General features: G+C 46.8%; 2 protein-coding genes and 1 long non-coding RNA gene across 5 annotated transcripts in view; 2 read left to right on the top strand and 1 right to left on the bottom strand.

Moving 5' to 3' along the window:
• CAB39L (calcium binding protein 39 like) overlaps positions 1 to 512 on the bottom strand; it is a 117687-nt gene extending 117175 nt beyond the window's left edge. For 2 of the 3 annotated variants that reach the window (XM_048849711.2, XM_075128416.1), the window contains exon 1: positions 384 to 496. The gene's annotated coding sequence lies outside the window, so the exon portion shown is untranslated. Of the gene's footprint in view, positions 1 to 383 lie in introns of all 3 variants that reach the window. The other variant, XM_048849681.2, reaches the window with a different exon arrangement.
• A 122-nt stretch (positions 513 to 634) lies between these two features.
• SETDB2 (SET domain bifurcated histone lysine methyltransferase 2) overlaps positions 635 to 20897 on the top strand; it is a 97162-nt gene continuing 76899 nt past the window's right edge. Inside the window, exons 1-4 of the mRNA XM_075126976.1 lie at positions 635 to 919; positions 2256 to 2610; positions 3511 to 3588; positions 6132 to 6254. Coding sequence (XP_074983077.1) covers positions 2595 to 2610; positions 3511 to 3588; positions 6132 to 6254 — 217 coding nt within the window. The 5' untranslated portion in view covers positions 635 to 919; positions 2256 to 2594. The remainder of the gene's footprint in view (positions 920 to 2255; positions 2611 to 3510; positions 3589 to 6131; positions 6255 to 20897) is intronic.
• Positions 6939 to 19199, top strand: LOC142072108 (uncharacterized). Its single transcript, XR_012668386.1, has 3 exons — positions 6939 to 7468; positions 11075 to 11377; positions 15636 to 19199. It is a non-coding gene; the product is annotated as an uncharacterized LOC142072108 (long non-coding RNA).

Raw genomic sequence — 20897 nt, 5'->3', positions numbered from 1 at the left:
AGGGCAGTCCCCACCTCTTGGGGTATGTTAGAGCCATGGCGGGAAGAGCAGAAACCCATATTCCCCCTCGAAAGCGGCCATGCCACCCGATGGGAACTACGAACAGAATAATCCGAATCTTTGAAAGAAAACAAATAAACCCCTTGAATAACCCCCCCACCCCCGGTGCCCGGGGTTAACCCGCCTCGGCCCCAAATCCCCCCCGGGTTAACCTGCCTCGCCCTCAAAAAGCCCCCCTCGGGGTTAACCCGCCTCGGCCCCAAATCCTGCCCCCCCGTTAGCCCATCTACCCACAGAACAAAAGCCCCCAGCACCCGCCTGAACAAACTCCGCCCGAGTTAGCTCCACCCCTTTACCTCACCCAACATGGCGGACGAGCCTACCTTACCCACCGCCGCTCCTTCGACTCTAGTCCCGATGGCCCGATTTCATTGGCCACCGTTTGGCAACCCGCGAGGTCAGTCGCAGCCAATGAAAGGCGAGGACGGCGCACGAACCGGCTGGACCCGTCCGGCGGCCCTCCCCGGTAGCCATTGGCTCACTTTGCTCCGCCCCGTTGCGTGCGCGCGCGCTGTCTTCTATGCGCACGCGCATCCAGCTGGTTGTGTCCAATCCGCTCGTGGCTTTCGAAACTACACCGGATTCAAAGCCCGCCTCCTGCCTGGCGAGGTGTGGTTGGTGGCTGTGGGCGCTAATCAGGGAGCCTGCGCCGGGGAGCTACCTGTGCCTAGCGGAAAGAAGGGCTCGAACGCTCTGGGGTGAGCCTGGCCACGCCCACAGGACGGGGTGTGTAGCTGCTGGGCGAGCGAAGGGTTAATGTCTCCCTGCTGCCCTGGGAGGTTCCTCCCGCCGGGGCCGGCTCGAGCCCGCTATTGCCGGCGCGCGCGCGGCTTCCGTCAGCGCGGCCTCGCCCGCAAAGGTACAGTAGTGGGTACGGTGCCCAGCGGCGGGGTTGCTGCATTCGCTCCGCTGGCAGCGGCTGGGGCCGTGGCCATCCGTGCCGGTCCCCTCGCTAGCAATAGCTCCCCGGCCCCTGCCGAGCCTGTGTGGATCGGTAACTGCTGCGTTTCGGAGGTCCCCGCTCGCGGAAAAGGGAGGGGTGCTGGGTATCGTTAGCAAGGCAGCGGGGGCTGGCCTGGCCCGGGAAACAGGGGCTGCTGATGTCTGGCTGGAGTTGGAAGGAAGGACCCTGCTAGTCCTATCTCCCCAGTTAACAGCTGCTGGGCTTTCCTAATGTAATTTGTTGCCAACCCCCCTTACCCCCAACGGGCAAATGCAGTTGAGGGGGGGGATCACATTTAGCCGTAATTCTTGAAGTTCTCGTCTCCCTTTTTTTCATTGCCTAGGTTGCAAAAACCTCTCTCTGTCAGATCTTTTGGAGCAGTTTTTATTAAAGAACCTTTCCCTGGAAGCTTACAGATGAATGGTAACCCACCACTCCAACATGTCAGTGTCCCTATTTAGGTCCTGGACCTCCAATCGGTAGTACACACCTGTCAGTGAGACTTCTCACAGGCATACAATTAAGTCAACTTGTATGCAGTTAAGCATGTATACTATTGGTTGCAAGATTGGGTCCTTAGATGTTGATGGATATTGGGGTTTGATGGCAAGAATGCATCTGCAAATGTGTACCCTTGAAAAATTTATACAGTGAAATAAAAACTTACACAATCAATGTTTAAAAAATCAGATTTCTCTGTGTTGCATCTACGGTTATTACAAGTAACTCCCAGATCATTAAAGCTAAAAGATTTAGAGGAAAGAAGCCAGCTTCACTATTTTCCCTGTATAGTCTGACTCTTTCAAGCAAGGGAAGAACATTCTTTTTTAAAAATGTGACTGGTAGGGGGAAATATGTAGGACTCCAGGACAGATGTAGTTCCTGAAGCTACTTTTAATACTTTTTTAGATGCTGACTTGAATTTTTTAATTGAGTACATAACATGTCATCAATTATATTAATATTATTACGTAACCTCATCAAGGTTCTTTTCTGGGCAACTAGACTGTGCAATGCAGAGAGAGGTTGTTGCTTTTCCATCCTCCTCTTTCTTTGGTGGCCTGTACAAAAGGAAGAAGTAGGCGGATCTTTGATAATATTGCTTTTAAGTATACTGTAAAACTATTCAATTTAGCAGCAGTTTACTCATATTACTTTCATATTTCTGATCTATCTGTGGTGGAAAGTAATGCCTGATCTTGAAAACATTCACTGTAAATTACTTCAAACATTTTTTTTCTTTAATTTACAGAGGAATGGAATTTTCTTGGCGCAAAGGAGAATGAAAAGCGGTTTTATGAGACCAAAAGAAGTACTAAGGATTTTGGAGAGATCACATTGTAACAATAAAGAGTTGCTGGCATCTGAAGATTCGTTTCATGTTTCTTAAATATTGGTTGACATTGGAAATTTAATTGTGCCCCTAATTCAGCATGGAATCTGGCACTCCCCCAAGAGCAATGTAATAAATTGGGGAATGCAGTTTTAGGACAGCAAGTTCATAATGTTCTATTCTAGCCATGATTTAGTGCAGTTAATGTTCTAATTGTTTTTTGAAGCATAACATACATGCATTCAACTACTTCAAAGAATGGAAGAAGAAAAAAGTAAGTTTATTAAAAATAAAGCATTATTTGTAATCATTAGGCAGATCTTTTGAGGGAGTCTTTTTATAACTAAATTGGGTAGGATTGGCTAGCCTTCATTTGAAAACAAGACCCCAACCTAACTAAATTAGAGTGATTAAAGCTTCCAACGTGACACAGTTTGACTAAAGCCCTCGAGTTTGTGCTGATTTTTTTAAAAAGAATTTATATATCATAGTGGACTGGAAGCAATTTACTTTTCTCTGGCACTTCTGGCTCTATATTTGTAGCACACACCTTGTATTCTTTAGATTATTCAGCACTCTCTGTGTCCACAATAGCACTTGCCAGCAATACTGTATCCTTCCTATGGAGAAAGTGCCATCTTATGTGTGCCTATAGCCTGTTAACTCTGCTTGAGTATCTTTACTTTGCCATGCATCTCCTGGGGTCAAAATTCAGGGTTTTTTCTGAAGTCTATAGGTCTGCCACTGTTTCTGGAGAAGTTTACTTTCAGTGCAATTGGTGTTTGGCAACTTTAACAGAAAAAAGAGAATCATACACTAAAAGAAAGCAGAAAATGCACATGCCTCACTGAATACTACAAGAAAGTATTGCTGGTCTGGCAACACTTGGTCACTTTTGGGCTGATAGGAGATGATTCTTGTATAAAAATGAATGCAACCTCACAGACTCCATTTCAATTTGCTGCTTTTAGTAGCAGCTTGCTAAGGCCACATCCTAACGTGTGTAGCCTTGACAGTGGGATGGTTTTCTCTTTCCCCTGTAAGTACATTCTCAGGCAGTGCTCTCTCAAATGTCTACTGTTGGTAAAGCTAGCTGAATGAAAGCAGTTCGGAGAAACTTGGTAAGAAGCAAGAGGCTGCCAGCATATAATCTCTCTCTGATCTTTTTATCTAGCTGTTTATACTGTGCCTGTCACATCTGAATGCCTGGATGTGGAGACCCTTAGCAATGTCAGTGGCGAGAGAGGTGAAGGTGATGTCGTCTATTTTTTTTCATTTATGGGTGGCAGAGGGGACATGGTGATAAATGAGTAGTGCTTGTGGAAATTATGGTGGGAATGACAACCTGAAGCCTGAAATAATGTCCACGACAGGGTAAATATAACAGGCATCCGCAGTGCAAGTTCCCTCAGCTCTCAAGGTGGTCGCTCTCCAGCTAAGAGAGTGATTACATCTCCATGGCCTTTCAGGCCCTTGGCCTCTGCTTGGACTGCCAAAAAAGGTGCCAAATGTGGAGGTGACGTTAGTAACGTGGATACCTGTCCACTGAGAATTGGATTGAGAATGTGAACTTATTTCACGTAGGGGCATCAAGTAGCCATGATTCTTTCTAGAGAATTATACCAAACTTATTGTCCTGGGATGTTAGCAAAATAGGTAAAATATGTGAAGTGCTTTGAAGAGAAAAAGCACGAACTGTAATAACAGTAATTTTTATTCACTGTTGACCCTGGGCTGGATTTGAACTGCTGACCCGGAGGAACTGATGAAATGCTCTGTGTACCATTGCCAATCCTTTGAGGTATCTAGTTCATCATTAGCATCCAGCCACAACAATTGTTGAAAAAGCTGAAAAGAGGTAAATCATGGAAGCAACAGTACAGGGTTGTAATCTTGCTGTGCTGAGATCTGCTATTGAATTTGCTAATATTTAACATAACTCTTTTTTTTTTTTAAATAACCTTTTTTCCAATTTTTTAACAAAAATTCCTCAAGGAATAAAAGCACTTCTAGTAGTGCAGGGATGTCTCTCAGGATTTGTTGGCTGTTGGAGCTCTGATGTGGGATTCCACCTGACCAATTTGTGTGTTTTCAGGATGGACATTGGTCTTCCTTGTGTTAGCTATCTCTGTGAATATAAGGGTTAGGGAGAAGGTATTGGCAGATGGCAAGTGCCCTCCCCATCCAATCAGCTTAATGGAAAAAAGCACTCTCCAAATTTTGCCTCTTAATATTAAAGGTGAGCCCATTGCTGCCATCCATATGGTTGCTGATCTCGCACTCATAAGAGAGCTTTGTGTTCCCCTTCCCCCTCCAGAAACCAGCTTCCTTTACATTACTCAACAGTTGTCATATTTGGTAAACAGAAACCATCCTGCCTAAGGAAACTATACCAGCTGTGGAAATATTTATTCATGTCCTTGCAAGTACTAAACATGTTATCCTGTGACTTCTAAGAAGATAATATGCATAGCCATTTTATGTCTGAGGATATTTACCCATCCAAATTAGCAGTCTGAGACAAGAACATAAAGATTCCTCTCTAAGTATGATAAAGTTATTTAGAAATTAGTTAAGTGATAAAACAGATGTACTGTAGTTCTTCCTGGATTCTTTCATAGGCAAAGAAGGAGCATCTTAATACTAATAATACATTTCCTTGTCCTGACTGATTTTGTGACACATTGAAGAATACACTTTTTATTAGAGACCTTTCCAGTTAAAATATTGGCAGCACTAGGCGTTCCCAAAAAAGGGTTCCCCATGTCGACTGTAGACTGTGGACTCATGTGCCTTGCAAGAGAGAGGAGTGTGGTGCCAGGGACTCTTATTAATTGGTTTTTCCGTTTTAAAAAAAAATGCTTTTTATAACCATTCCCAAGGAGGGAGGTATGCTTCTGGGTGTAGTATAAGTTAATAAAACTAACACCACTTGGCAAACAAATGTGTTAAGCTGCACTTGCCTGAAAATATTTACGGGTTTTTTCTGATAAATATACTGAGTATATTCTTAGGATAGCACAGTTATCAACTTGTGGAGATGTGAAAAAGTATAAAAGCTTGGTAAAAATACCTATTGTGTGATGCAATCCAGTCAACTAAAAATTTTGTTCTTCTTAATTATTTTTATGAGCCTCAGTTATAATACATCTCTAGCAGGAATAACTTAACAGCACCCAGAAAGAGAGAGAAGATTTTAAACTTCCTTCCTGTTTGATGGTACCAGAATTTTAACAAAGGACACTTCTGAGCATAGGTGCTGACTCTGCGGGTGCTCAGGGACTCAAGCACCCACAGAGAAAAAATAAGGGGTGGAACTGGCTGGGGCTGCTGCTCTGGTGGCCCTGGGGCTGCCCCGCCCGTCCGCTGTTGAGCGGTGGCTGCCCTGCTGCTCACTCCTCTCTGCCCTGCCCTCCCACTGCCCTTTTAAGGCAGGAGGGGGCAGAAAGGAGTCAGCAGGAGGCGTTCAGGGGAGGGAGCGGAGCAGGGGTGAGGCCCTGGGGAAGGGGGGGATAGCCAGTGTGCAAAACCTAAAGTCAGCGCCTATGCCTCTGAGTCTCCAGAAAGCCCCTCAAGCACATCACTTGATTACACTTTCGTTTTCAGTTTATATTTAGGGCCAGATTTAAGTGGCTAAAAATGTAAAGAGGGGTTTGGTGGGATTTTTAAAAGTGCCCAGGAGCCTTTGAAAATCTCACTATGTCCCTATCTGCATGTTTAGGCACCTAAATGCTTGTTAAAATCTGGGCATTAGGAACTGTATGCTCTTGTTGTAAACAGAAATGTGCATTTCAGGTGATGCACAGATGTTTTGGAGGCAAATGGAAGATGAAAGAGTGGACTTCATATTTGAGCAGGTGCAAAACATATTGCTGTCTCTGAAACAAAAGATCAAGGATGGAACTGCAACAAATGAAGGTTTGAAACCCTTGTAATAGTTATGCATGACTAGAATCAAATCTTGGGCCACCTTACCTGAAACTGTTTGATAATTTGCCAGACCTTAGCTGTAAGTGTACAAAAAAAATACTGTGCCCAAGGATGGTGGTATTATAATTTATTATTCATATTATCATAGCACCCAGGAACACCAGTCTATGGACCAGGACCCCATTGTGCTAGATGCTGTACAAACATGGAACAAAAAAAGAGAGCCAGCCCCAGAGAACTTGCATTCTATTGGTACATCCGCACTAGCGACTATACACATCAGTGCATGTCCATAACCCCCCTACTGTCCACACCTAAACTCCAGAAGCACATGTCTGAAGGTTAGTAGAGGGTACGTAAGCTAACACGCCTGAGGAATGTGGGCAAATACATGTATGGCCCCACACCCATGCCAGTTTGCAGTTTTGACGGACAGAAAGGGGCATGTATCAGGTCTCGAATTTCACTAGTCCTCCATCCCCATTCCCACAATGCACTGAACTTGTTTCTGTCTAACCCTCCTTACCGAATCTATAAATGTCTCTGTTGTCCGTCTGTCCGTCCATCCTTCCTTCCTCCCCCCACCCCCAACCCCGGTTTTCACCAGTAGTAGCAAGCTGCACTGACTACATCAAAACAACTTTTCCGTACACTCTTTAGCTCAATATAGGTGAATGTGAATCTTGCTCCAAGAGCAGCCGCCCAACCCACTAGCCACATTCACATGCCAGTCAACGTGTGCTCAGAGTACAATGTCCTCTACTACTTGCCTGGAGTGCAGGAACAAATATCTGTACCGGGAAATTTCACAGAGGATGGAGTTCAGGGGACTCTGTCCTCATACTGAGAACACATCAAGCACTTGAGGGTCCTGGACAGAAAAGCAAAAGACTCCAACAATCGCTCTGGGAAGGCTCGTCGTACATGCTCCTTCTATGATGGTCAGAAGGAGGTGGTGTCAAGGGCTCCCAGTACAAAGCTTGAAGTGGCTCACGCTCCCTTCCTCAAGTCTCCCAGCCTCAATGTCTGACAGGAAGCTAATGCGGGCCAGGGTGAGGAGGCAGCGGGGACTGTAGAAGACCCAGAGGACAAGGAGTATGTGATTCTCCACTGCGACCCAGAGGAGCTGGTTAAGGAAGGCCTCTCCCCTAATGAAACTGAGGAGGACCCCAAGCTGTGGCAGGAACCAGAACTCAAGGCTGGTAAGTTACAGTGGACCCCCATGCACACCCTCCTCGCCAATATCCCCTCTTGCTCTGGTGCTGTACTCCTGATTTTAAAATTCAGGGCATTTGCAGTACTTGTGCACTGACTTTTCCTCCCTGGATAATATGCCATGCATTGCTGTGTCTCTGAGTTTGAACTGCAGTGCTGTTCAAACACCCTGTCCTCTTACCAGATTCCTTCAACTCCGCCAACCTCCATCCAGCCCCTGCTTTGCTCCATCCCGAAATGGTCCCCAAGAAAGACACTACTATAAGTCAATGATTTTATTGATTTTCAATCAACAACTATTATGCATTTAGCTAAAGCAGGGTCTTACAAACAGATTATTAATGAAAAATCATTGTGCATTTCTCAGCCAGCAGTCTGGCAGCAATGGTCCCAGAGCTGTCTGGTGTGGGGGAAAGGAAGGGGCAAGTTAGAAAGCTCCTGATTGGGGATGGGACAATTGTAGAAAACATATAGGTGTTTGTGTAAAGTTAGTGACAGCTGTGTTTCGTTGCTTGGAAGATTACACCCCCCTGACCTTACCATCCCCTTACAAATGGGAGTGGCACAAAATGAGGATGGTGGGAGTGATGCTGCGGGGCAGCAGGGTTAGGTCCGGGCTAGGGAAGGGAACAGAACACAGTAATAGAATGCTTTGGTTGTTTGGGGAAAAGTTACTCACAGGAGTCCTTTTTCCCATGGAAGATTACAACATTTTTACCACCCCCATTCCTGGTGTCTGGCCTCTCCCTGCATTGAGCCGTGGTGCACAAGCCAGGGGAAATGGGGGGGAAGAAGAATCAAGTCTGGTGTTTGGATAAACACGGTGCAGTGTTCCTTTGCAGTGGAGAGCTTGTGGTGGTTACCTGAAACCACAGGGAAACAAAGTTGCAGTGTGGCTCTTTTTTTCCATGTTCATTTCATCATTGTTAGGCAGGCATCGTCAGTGACTTCAACGTTGGCAGCCATGCCTAGTGGTTAGAGCAGGAGTTTGTATTCAGAAATCAGAGCCAAGGGTCAGCGCTGAAGTCAGGAATGGGAGCTGAGAGTCAGGACCAGGTTTTCTGGAGTGACCTAAGGCTGCATCAAAGGCTGAAGCAGGGCTGGATCAAGGCAGGAGCAGGCTGGGAACAGGTAGGCACAGGAGCTGTTGCAACTGTGGTTGAATACTTTGAGCAGCCATTGAGCTACTGGTTCTGGGCTTAAGAGCCAGTCTGCTGACTCTTCCCACCAGTCAGGTGGTGTAGCCAATAAGGTAGCCGACTACAGGCCCACTGGGCTCATTCGGTTATCCAGAAACTGGCTCTGCTGCAGGCCCTGCTTCCTGACAGTATCCCCTGACCCTCACCCCGAGGGTGCCTCCTTGGGGCCTGGTTTCTTGGGAAACTTCTGATGGAACTCTTGCAATAGGTCTGGAGTGTGGATGTTCTCTACCAGTTCCCAGCATGGCTCCTCCAGACAGTAACATTCTCAGGCCACCAGGTACTGGAGCCTTTCCCTAACTTGCCAAGAGATGAGGATTTCATGAATCAAGTATTCTTCCTGTCCACAGACTGTTATGCGTGGTGCTGGCATGTTGGAGAAGTTTGGGTATAGGTCATCAATGCAGGGCTTTAAAAGTGAGATACGAAAGATGGGATTGATTTCAAGGACTTGGGACCCTGTAACCTGAAAGCCACTGGCTTTACCTGTTCTGTAATCTTGAAGGGGCCCAGGTATTGGTAGTTTAGTTTGGTGGATGGGCAGCTCAATTTAAGGTTCTGAGCAGAGAGCCACACATGGGAGCCTGTGGCCAAATTGGGGAGCAGCCTGGTAGTCTTGATGTGCATGATGTTTATAGACTTCTTTGGAGGACCGCAAGTATTCCTTGCGCTCCCGATGCACCTGGTGTAGGTGGGAAGCTAAATCTTCAGCAACTAGTACTGAGGAGCTCACAGGTCAGTCTGTGTGGAAGTGAGGGTGAAAGCCATAGTTTGCAAAGTGGACTACTTTGGACTGCGGCGTGGACTGCATTGTTATATGCAGAGTTGGCACAATGTAGCAGGGAAAGCCAGACATCCTGGTGACAACTCAAAAGCAGCAAAGATACTGCTCAGGATTTGATTGACTCTCTGCCCACTAGTCTGCGGGTGATAGGTGGAAGATGTGACTGGCTTGATGCCAAAAAGTCTGAGAAATTCCCACCAGAATCAGGAAATGAACTGCGGACCTCAGCCCAATACAGTGCCCATCAGTAACCCATGATAGCGGAAGCCGTTTTCCAGGAAAAGCTGATGAAGCATCCCATCTTTGTTAGAATCCTAGAATATCATAGAATCATAGAATATCAGGGTTGGAAGGGACCTCTGGAGGTCATCTAGTCCAACCCCCGGCTCAAAGCAGGACCCAATCCCCAACTAAATCATCCCAGCCAGGGCTTTGTCAAGCCTGACCTCAAAAACTTCTAAGGAAGGAGATTCCACCACCTCCCTAGGTAACGAATTCCAGTGTTTCACCACCCTCCTAGTGAAAAAGTTTTTCCTAATATCCAACCTAAACCTCCCCCACTGCAACTTGAGACCATTACTCTTTGTTCTGTCATCTGCTACCACTGAGAACAATCTAGATCCATCCTCTTTGGAACCCCCTTTCAGGTAGTTGAAAGCAGCTATCAAATCCCCTCTCATTCTTCTCTTCCGCAGACTAAACAATCCCAGTTCCCTCAGCCTCTCCTCATAAGTCATGTGTTCCAGTCCCTAATCATTTTTGTTGCCCTCCGCTGGACTCTCTCCAATTTATCCACATCCTTCTTGTAGTGTGGGGCCCAAAACTGGACACAGTACTCCAGATGAAGTCTCATCAATGTCGAATAGAGGAGAACTATCACGTCCCTCGATCTGCTGGCAATGCCCCTACTTACACATTCCAAAATGCCATTGGCCTTCTTGGCAACAACAGCACACTGTTGACTCATATCCAGCTTCTTGTCCACTGTAACCCCTAGGTCCTTTTCTGCAGAACTGCTGCCTAGCCATTCGGTCCCTAGTCTGTAGTGGTGCATGGGATTCTTCTGTCCTAAGTGCAGGACTCTGCACTTGTCCTTGTTGAACCTCATCAGCTTTCTTTTGGCCCAATCCTCTAATTTGTCTACATCCCTCTGTATCCTATCCCTACCCTCCAGCATATCTACCACTCCTCCCAGTTTAGTGTCATCTGCAAACTTGCTGAGGGTGCAATCCACACCATTCTCCAGATCATTAATGAAAATATTGAACAAAACCGGCCCAAGGACCGACCCTTAGGGCACTCCACTTGATACCGGCTGCCAACTAGACATGGAGCCATTGATCACTACCCTTTGAGCCCGACAATCTAGCCAACTTTCTATTCACCTTAAAGTCCATTCATCCAGCCCATACTTCTTTAACTTGCTGGCAAGAATACTGTGGGAGACAGTGTCAAAAGCTTTGCCAAAGTCAAGGAGCAACACGTCCACTGCTTTCCCCTCATCCACAGAGCCAGTTATCTCATCATAGAAGGCAATTAGATTAGTCAGGCATGACTTGTCCTTGGTGAATCCATGCTGACTGTTCCTGATCACTTTTCTCTCCTCTAAGTGCTTCAGAATTGATTCCTTGAGGACCTGCTCCATGATTTTTCCAGGGACTGAGGTGAGGCTGACTGGCCTGTCATTCCCAGGATCCTCCTCCTTCCCTTTTTTAAAGATGGGCACGACGTTAGCTTTTTTCCGGGCATCTGGGACCTCCCCCAATCGCCATGAGTTTTCAAAGATAACGGCCAATGGCTCTGCAAGCACATCCGCCAGGAGGTTGACAACAACCAGGATTACTGAGTATCCCTTGGAGCATGGCAGTTCTACAATGAAGTCCATTGATATATAGTGGACCATGGCTGTAGAGGTAAGGGAAGAGGCTGGAGGAGACCTAGCGGGGTTGATTGTGGGTTTTTGGTATGGGCACAGAGATCGCAGATAATCCTTGATGTAATCTTGTAGGCTTGGCCACCAGAAGCTCCTCAAGACCAGATTCCAGGTCTTGAACTGGCCAAAATTCACCCTCCCACAGGGAATCATGGCATAGTGTCAATAGCTGATGACAAGGTTGTTCCTCCGGAACACAGATACAACCCTTGCAAAGGAGGCTATTCTGTAGTCTGATCCCTGTTGTTCAGAGCCAGGCAGATCTGGATTACGAACAGGTCATCAAGGAGAGAGAAGCGTATGGAGGGCGTTGGGCTGTTGTAGATTGTCCTATTAACAAAGTTGGACACCTTGAGCATGGTGGCAGAGGGCTCTTCACCAGGTTTGAGATATTCATCTTTATGGGATAGGGCAACAGCCTTCCCTTTTCTCTTCCCTGGGCGATAGATCATAGCAAAGTTGAGGGAAGTGAAAAAGAGGGACCAGTGGATTTGGTGTTGGTTAAGGTATCTAGCAGTCCATAGATACTCTAGGTTTTTGTGGTCCATGGGAATCGGGCTTCTTCTAGGAAGTGGTGCCACCCCTTGAAAGCTGACTTAATAGCCAGTAGCTCCATGTCCCAAAGATGTTTTTTTTCACCAGCATTAGTTTGAAAGTAAAAGGCACAGGGATAAAATAGATTGCATGTTGAGATAATACTGCATCTATGGTGTTGGCCTGAGTGCTAAATGGTTTAGTGAGATCTGGGTGAATCATGATTGGTACTGAGGTGAATGCCGCCTTCTGTCAATCAAAGGCTTACTGAGCCTCCGTGGACCAGGTGAACCAGGCTGCTACTAGTAGGCGCACTCTTATAGGTGCAGCCAGGCTAGAGAATCCTTTAATAGATGGCCTGTTGAAATTGGCAAACCCCAGGGATGACTGGATCCTGCATATATCCTTGGGCACAGCCCAGTCAGATATTGCTGTCCCGTATGTAGGTCTGTGGGTCCATGGCGAGTCCCTTGGGTGAGATGATATATCCCAAGAATTCCACTGTATCGTTATCAAACTCACATTTCTCGAGCTTTGTATAGAGGTGGTTTTGGCAGAATCTCTCTAAGACAGTGTGTGCATGATCATTGTGGAGGTCCTAACTTCCAGAGAAAATGAGGATGTCCTTCAAGTAATTGACAATAAATTGGTCAAGCGGTCCGTAAAGATGTCATTTATGAAATGGTGGAAGGTCACAGGAGCATTGCACTACCCAAATGGTATGACCAAATATTCAAAGTAGCCATCCCTGGTACAGAAGGTGCTCTTCCATTTGTCTCCTTCCAGGATCCTCACCAAGGTCTAAGTTCCACAGAGGTCCAACTTTGTGAAGACCCCTTGCTAAAGCAGAGTCTTTTGAGCAGCTCATTAATAAGTGGTAAAGGGATACTGGTTTCAGACTGTAATCTTGTTCAGAGCTCAGCAGTTCAGACAAGACTGGAGGGAGCCATCTTTCTTTGCCACAGAGAAGCTGCGGGGATGTGGAGATACAAATGAACCTCTTCTGCAGGTTCTCCTCAAGATAGGCCCAGAGTGCCTGTAGTTTGGGTTCGGAGTGCATGTAAATGCACCTGAAGGGATCCTCTGCTCCCAGCTGGAGGTGAATGGGGCAGTCGTGGCCCCAAGGGAGGGGTAGGATGTCAGATTTCTTTTTGTCTGACGTGTTGGCAGAGTGTGGATATTTAACATGAATCCATGGAGTTATTTGGGAGGTTGTGGGCATTGCTGGGGTAGCTTTTGAATCCTTTCTTTGCATCTCTGAATTCCTTGGAGGAACGAGTGTGCCACAAAGGGTTACTGGTCCCAGAGCGTCTCTCTTGAAATAAGTTTGTCGGCAAGATGGAAAATCAAAGCATACTGTGCTTGACTGCCAGTGGACGAGGGTCGTGGGTGATGAGACAGGGGACGTCAAGGACAACTGATGAATGTGGTACACATCTGTCCAAACCAGAGAATTTCTTGGTGGCCTCAAAGGGTAGTTACCTCTAAGGGAGCTGTCTGGTGGGTGATTGATTTGGATGAAAGGGATGACCCATCTGTGAACTCCACTAACTCAAATCTTTGTGCTGGGTGAGGATACTGTGTGGTCAGGTGAACTCCAGGACTGTGAAATTGCCTGAGGCACCCAAGTCCACCAGTGCTTCTTGGCTGATACCAGGCATCTCAGGGTGCTGGTGCTGGAGCTGGAGAGGGAGTTGGATTGGCCATCACCAGGGTACCGGTGGACGAGAGTTGGTGTACGCTGCTGGGAGAGGAGAAGGGCACGTATCCAGCCTGGAGCTTCCTGTCAAGGCTGGGGTTTGGTGTTTCTCAACCAAGGTGTAGACTGGACTTGGCAGGACAGCTTGGTGCAAAGTTTGCAGTATAGGCTTGAGGCATGGCATCATTTCTGTAGCCAGACCTGATTGACTTGCATGGGTTAGGCCAGTGGAGAGAGGACTAGTGATACGGGGGATGGGGCAGGGCTAGTGGGAGCCAAGAGGACCACCTTTTTTTCTTGGTGCTGTTCTGTCAGGCAGTTGTTGATCTTGATGCATAGGCATCCAGGCCAGAAGGGGAGTTTACATATGCCAGTTCATCCTTTAGGCCAAGCCAGAAATGATAACATGACATTAATATTGTCGTTTAGGCCCAGAGGTAGTAGCACAGGGTGGCCTTCTTCCACTTGAGGTCTACTACTCAGTGCTAGAACTCTGCTGTGTATCTATAGCAACTGGCCAGCACCCTTTTAGAGCACTTGAAGCACAGTTTCGGCCATACACTTGGAATTTGCGTCAGCGAAGATCACTGCCATAGCTTGAATGAAGTCCTTAAATTGTCCCAGAAGCAGGCTTGATTTTTTTTCCAGCAGCAGAGATGCCCAAGGCAGTGGCCCCCAGTTAGCAGGCTAACAATCAGACCCACTGAGGCTTGGTTAGTGGGGTACAACTGTGAGTGTAGCAGAAGTAGGAGCTTGGGTTTGCCGGCGGGAGGAAGCTGACTGTCGTACAGCTTGGGCTTGCAGGACTGCATTCTGCACCTGCATGGTGACTGCCAGGGCTTGCAAGGTCTGTAGGGCTCCAGCTGTGTGTTGGAGAGAGATTGGCCTTTGTAGAATCCATGCTCACCATATCAGTTCTAGTTCCCTTAGCGTTTGTGCTGGGCTGCTGAAACTGTTAATGGCTGGGATGTGGGTGGTCATGTCTAGTGTGACAGGAGTTAGAGCAGGAGTTGGTGGTCAGGAACTTGAGCCCAGGGTCAGAGCTGGAGATAGAAACCCAAGGGTCAGAGGTCAGGAATCGGAGCTGAGGGTCAGGATCTGGTTATCTGAAGTGAGGCAAGGCTGGGTCCAAGGCATGATTACGGCTAGGAACAAGTAGGGACAGAAACTATCACAGCACTAGGCAAATGCTTTTAGCAGCTGCCAAACTGCTGCTTAAGAGCCAGTCTGCTGACTCTTCCAACCAATCAGGCAGCCTAACTATAGGCGAGCTGTGTTCATTAGGTTGCCTGGAGACTGGCTCTGCTGCAGGCCCTGGTTCCTGACAGACACAGGACAGGATTATCCGGGGAGGCTGAGGCAGGTGGGGGATGTTTTTGCTTTGCCTCTCTGCACAGAAACCCCGTACGATAGCTGAGAATAGCATCAGTTCCCAGATGAATTGCTTCCCAGTCCTGTAAGCTTATTTCAGCAAATTTCTGGTGCAACTCCAGCTGGGTCTTGAGATTCAATGGCAGTGCAAGTCTGCTTGGTCCACCTTCATAGCTGACCAACTCCGTCCATTACGTAGTGCGGGGGATCAGTAGCAGAAAGATCTCCTCCTCCAGAGGACTGGAAAGCCATTTCTGTTTTCAATTTTGGTACCTTGAAAACTGCTGTGTTCTCCAGATGTTAGCCATCCTTTAAAGAAGAAATTGCAAACTGGTAACATAGCCCCTGGAAGGAACTGCCCCTCCTCACTCCTCCAGCCCCTTGAGTCAGTGTGAACATTTTATATTTAGAACATTAGTACACTTTTCTTAGCATTGTTAGCCTCTGTTCCTTCTTCATGGGCTGCAAAAGTCATTTGACAATCCAGTATAGTCTAATAGTTGCATTTCTGAAACCCTGAAAAGTATCAAAATGGTAGCCTTTTACAGAAAAGTTGTGTCATGGGGTGGGATTTCTTGACTTCTTCCAAAAAAAGAAAAAATTTATAATGCTGCCCTTTTCTTCTAATTGGCAGGACCTTTGGCTCCCAAGAGGTAAGCCATTCCACCGGGAGCGTAGGAGCAACAACCCAGAGATCGTAGAGGCAGACAGAGAAGGACCAGGGAAGAGTTGCTCATAGAGATGGACAGGAGGAACCAGGAGAAGTTTGAATTCCTCGGAGCACAGGAGGATTGGGCTCTTCGTCAGGAAGAAACATTGATGAGCCAGTTCTTGCAACTGGAGGCCCTTCATAGGGAATGGAAGCATTCCCTAATGGAGAGGCTCTTTGAACTGGTGGCCAAATGAGTTCAGTATCTGCCTGCTGCTGGAGCCACTGAATCTGTCCGTGAACCTCCAGATATCGCCCCCACCCACCACCTCTTCCTCTGGCTGCAGCTGGAGGATTCTTTTTTATGGAACCCCCTGAGTGATTGGGTAGAGAGCCTGCAGGACTCCTGGGACCTCACCCTCACTCAAAACCCCTTTTAGGGGGAACCTCTTATTCCCCTCCTGGAGGGTGAGCCTGTGGGAGTCCTGGAGCCCCACCCAGTGCCCACCCGAAAGCCCGTGCAGGAGATCTTCCCTGTTTTCCCCAAGAGAGATTTTCCCATCATTTCCCCTCTTGTCAGGAGGAGAGCAAGGGTAAGGGTGTAGAGATTGCAATGTTTGGTCAGTGCTCATAAATGTATTCCTTTAATGTTTTAAAAATTGTTAGCTGACCTTTTTAAAAATATTTTAATTACACATTCCACATAGTACTTTTTAATAACTGTTATCATTTCCTTGACTTGTGTGTGGCCCCTCTCTCTTAAATGTAATCAACAGAAGATGTTTTCAGGTTCGGGATTGGGCCCCACAATCCATAGAACATGAAATTGAATGATGTATTACTCTCTGTTGCCATGATATTGCAAATGCTTTCTGTCTGTCCCAAACCACACCTACCCAGGTTCAGAAATGTCCCGATACTCAGGAGGGATGGGGAAAGTGCAGTTAGTGTTATGTGCTTACAGAAAACGGTAGTACTCTGCGACAACAAGAAAAGTGGTAGATAAACATCTTTATGGCTTAGTTCACATGCAGAAATCAAAACTTCAGTATCATTACAGCAGTGACGGTATCTGCCACTACCCTGTCCATAAACGGCCCCTCTCTTTGCCCCCAAAACCTTGACCAGTTGCAATCATTAGCACCACTGACAGCAAACAATTAAAAGAAGGTTTCAGAGTAGCAGCCGTGTTAGTCTGTATCCGCAAAAAGAACAGGAGGACTCAGAGACTAACAAATTTATTTGAGCATAAGCTTTCGTGGGCTACAGCCCACTTCATCGGATGCATAGAATGTAACATATAGTAAGAAGATATATATACACATACAGAGAACATGAAAAGATGAAAGTAGCCATACCAACTGTAAGAGACCAATTAGTTAAGATGAGCTATTATCACCAGGAGAAAAAAACTTGTGTAGTGATAATCAAGATGGCCCATTTAGACAGTTGACAAAAAGGTGTGAGGATACCTAACACGGGGAAATAGATTCAATATGTGTAATGACCCAGCCGCTCCCAGTCTCTATTCAAACCCAAGTTAATGGTATCTAGTTTGCATATTAATTCAAGCTCAGCAGTTTCTCGTTGGAGTCTGTTTTTGAAGCTTTTCTGTTGCAAAATTGCCACCTTTAAGTCTGTTACTGAGTGGCCAGAGCGGTTGAAGTGTTCTACCAGTTTTTGAATGTTATGATTCCTGTTGTCAGATGTATCCATTTATTCTTTTGCCTTGAGACTGTCCGGTTTGGCCAGTGTACATGGCAGAGGGGCATTGCTGGCACATATCACATTGGTAGATGTGCAGGTAAACGAGCCCCTGATGGCGTGGCTAATGTGATTAGGTCCTATGATGGTGTCACTCGAATAAATATGTGGACAGAGTTGGCATCGGGCTTTGTTGCAAGGATAGGTTCCTGGGTTAGTGGTTTTGTGGTGTGGTGTGTGGTTGCTGGAGAGTATTTGCTTCAGGTTGGGGGGCTGTCTGTAAGCAAGGACTAGTCTGTCTCCCAAGGTCTGAGAGTGAGGGATCATTTTTCAGGATAGGTTGTAGATCTTTGATGCGCTGGAGAGATTTTAGTTGGGGGCTGAAGGTGACAGCTAGTGGCGTTCTGTTATTTTCTTTGTTGGGCCTGTCCTGTAGTAGGTGACTTCTGGGTACTCTTCTGGCTCTGTCAATCTGTTTTTTCACTTCAGCACGTGGGTATTGTAGTTTTAAGAATAGTTGATAGATCTTGTAGGTGTTCGTCTCTGTCTGAGGGATTGGAGGAAATGCAGTTGTATCTTAGAGCTTGGCTGTAGACAATGGATTGTGTGGTGTGTCCTGGATGGAAGCTGGAGGCATGTAGGTAGGCATAGCGGTCAGTAGGTTTCCAGTAAAGGGTGGTGGTTGTGACCATCGCTTATTAGCTCAGTGTCCAGGAAATGGACCGCTTGTGTGGATTGGTCTAGGCTGAAGTTGATGGTGGGATGGAAATTGTTGAAATCATGGTGGAATTCCTCAAGGGCTTCTTTCTTTTCCGTGGGTCCAGATGATGATATCCTCAGTGTAGTGCAAGTAGGGTAGGGGTGTTGGGGGACGAGAGCTAAGGAAGTGTTGTTCTGAGTCAGCCATAAAAATGTTGGCATACTGTGGGGCCATGCAGGTACCCATAGCAGTGCCACTGACTTGAAGGTATATATTGTCCCCAAATGTGAAATAGTTGTGGGTGAGGACAAAGTCAAAGGTCAGCCACCAGGTTTGTCGTGACATTATCAGGAATACTGTTCCTGATGGCTTGTAGTCCATCTTTGTGTGGAATGTTGGTGTAGAGGGCTTCTACATCCATAGTGGCCAGGATGGTGTTTTCAGGAAGATCACCGATGGATTGTAGTTTCCTCAGGAAATCAGTGGCGTCTCGAAGATATCTGGGAGTGTAGGGCCTGAAAAGAGAGAGTCCACATAGCCAGACAATCCTGCTGCTAGGGTGCCAATGCCTGAGATGATGGGGCATCCAGGATTATGGATCTTGGGTAGCAAATAGAATACCGCTGGTCGGGTTCTGAATCGCTGATGCGTGCGCACTCCCTTCCTTCCTCCCTCCCTCCCTCCCTCCCCTCCGCCCCGAGATTGAGTGCTCTGGATAACAGAAAATTGTAAACAAGTGTGACTAGCGAATAGAAAAACATTTTACAATGACTACATTACAGCTTGGCCATAGCACAGCACAGACCCAACCCTAAGGTGAGAACTCAGTGGAGGTGCCCTGTTTATAATTGTCTTTAGTGTGTGCAGTGTCACAGGAATGAGCGGCTATAATGTGGTTCTCACAACAAATATTTTGGTGGCCTCGGAGTGCTGCCACCAACTCTTGCCAGTCGTCACTCTGACAATTTTTCCTAAAAAACGTAATTAACTTTAGGAAAAACAAATAAATATGTACATATCTGTGTTCAAATCATTGTAATTTATTTATACAGGGTTTTTTTTGCGAACTCAAAATAATGTACAGTTGTTGTCTCTGTTCTTTACTGGACCTACACAGAATAGAAACACAAATAAGGTGCTTTGCATGTTCTTGTCTTCTGCTTTTTAGGTTGTTGGGGTTTTTTGGGGTTGTTTTTTTAAGACTTGCTAGCTGGTAAGTCTGCTGCTGTGAAAAGTAATATTTGTACATGTGTTAATATCACTTTTCGAAGAAACAGACATACTAGCTAGCTTGGAGGCAGAGAAAAGTGATTATTAATAAACATATAAATATCACTTTTCACAGCAAATTTACTCAGCCCCTGCTAGCTGGGGGACAAATTAAGCCCTGGATGGGGAGGTGGGTAGGAAGGCAGCAAGGGCCAGGAGTGAGGGAGGGGTGGTGAGCCTGGGGCTGACATCCGCTGCAGCATGGCTGAGGCTGGAGACCAAAGGCCCGTGGCCAAAGCCTGCCACCCCAGCCAGAAGCCTGAGCCCCACCACCCTCAGGAATGTAGGGAACTCACACTGCCTGCCTGCTCCTTGGGCATTTGTGGCTTCAGAGGAAGGCAGGGCCCAACTCCTGCTGGTGGCTCCAGAGGATGGGTTACTGCTCTCCCCTATCACCCACCTAGGAGTCTGTGACTGCAAGAAAAGCCCCTGGTGCCGTGTTTGAGAAACGAATGACAGGAAATAGGAGAACAAAACCCTCACAAAGTTATGTAGCCCTAAAAGTATGTACCTCATGTGTTTGTTCCACAGCTGCATAGGGTGTGAGGATGTCCTTTAGAAGAAATAGATGTCATCCTCTGCCTCCCTGGGTGATTCCACCACACTGTGCCAGTTCTTCATCTTCCCCTGTGCAAGTTGTGTGCACATATGCCATCCTGATTTCCTTTGGCTGCCGGGAACCAGGACCAGTGTGAATATGCATGGGATCCAGCTGCCTGTGCAGAGCTTTTAAGCCAGACTTGTCCTGTGCCCACTCGGGATGGAAGCACTCCCCTTCACCCTCACAAATGCTATACAGTGTGTGGCATGCAATGGCATTTGCCACATTGACATCCAGATGGGTGCATAGGCTACACCCATGGGATTTGAGTCTACTAAACACATGCTCCATGACCATTGTGCAGCTCTACTGGGTTTGTAACCGCACTCCCATTTTCCAGGGTCATTAATGTCAAAATATGGTTTCATGAGCCAAGTTAGGAATGGGTATGCGGGATTCCCCAAAATAACAGTTGGCACAGATAGACCATACAGAACAATATCATTTCTGGGGAATAAAATCTCCTCTTCCTCCTTCAAGTACAATCCTGATCTCCTCAGGACCCTGGTGTCATGAACCTTTCCCATGTTTCCCAAGTGTGTATTCATGAATCTGTCTCTGAGGTTCATGAAGCTTTGCAGAATGAGTCAATAGTAACCTTTTTGGTTTGCATACTCGCCCCCTGTGGTGGGCAAAGTATTGGGATATGGGTATCATTGATGGCCCCTGCACAGTTTGGAAACCCCATCCTTGGAAATTCTGTTGTTACTTCTGGAACTTTTCTTATGACAACCACCCATGGGTAGCTCACAGTGTTACTTGCCTCACAGACCTGCACAACCACAACCCCGACTGGATTTTCCAACCACAAAGTGATTTGCAATGGACCTATGGCTATCTGGTGTTGCCAGCTTCCACAGGGTAATACCCACCCTCTTCTACACCAGAATGGCTTCCCTGAATCAAGTGTTTTAGTGCTGGAGGTTTGGTGCATACTCCTCAGATGGCTCCTCGAAGGTCTGTTTCTTCACTG

Source organism: Caretta caretta, chromosome 1 (genome assembly GCF_965140235.1).
Source record: "Caretta caretta isolate rCarCar2 chromosome 1, rCarCar1.hap1, whole genome shotgun sequence".
Classification (NCBI taxonomy): domain Eukaryota; kingdom Metazoa; phylum Chordata; order Testudines; family Cheloniidae; genus Caretta; species Caretta caretta.
Note: the sequence above shows the minus strand (reverse complement) of the source record. Positions and strands in the feature narration are given on the sequence as shown.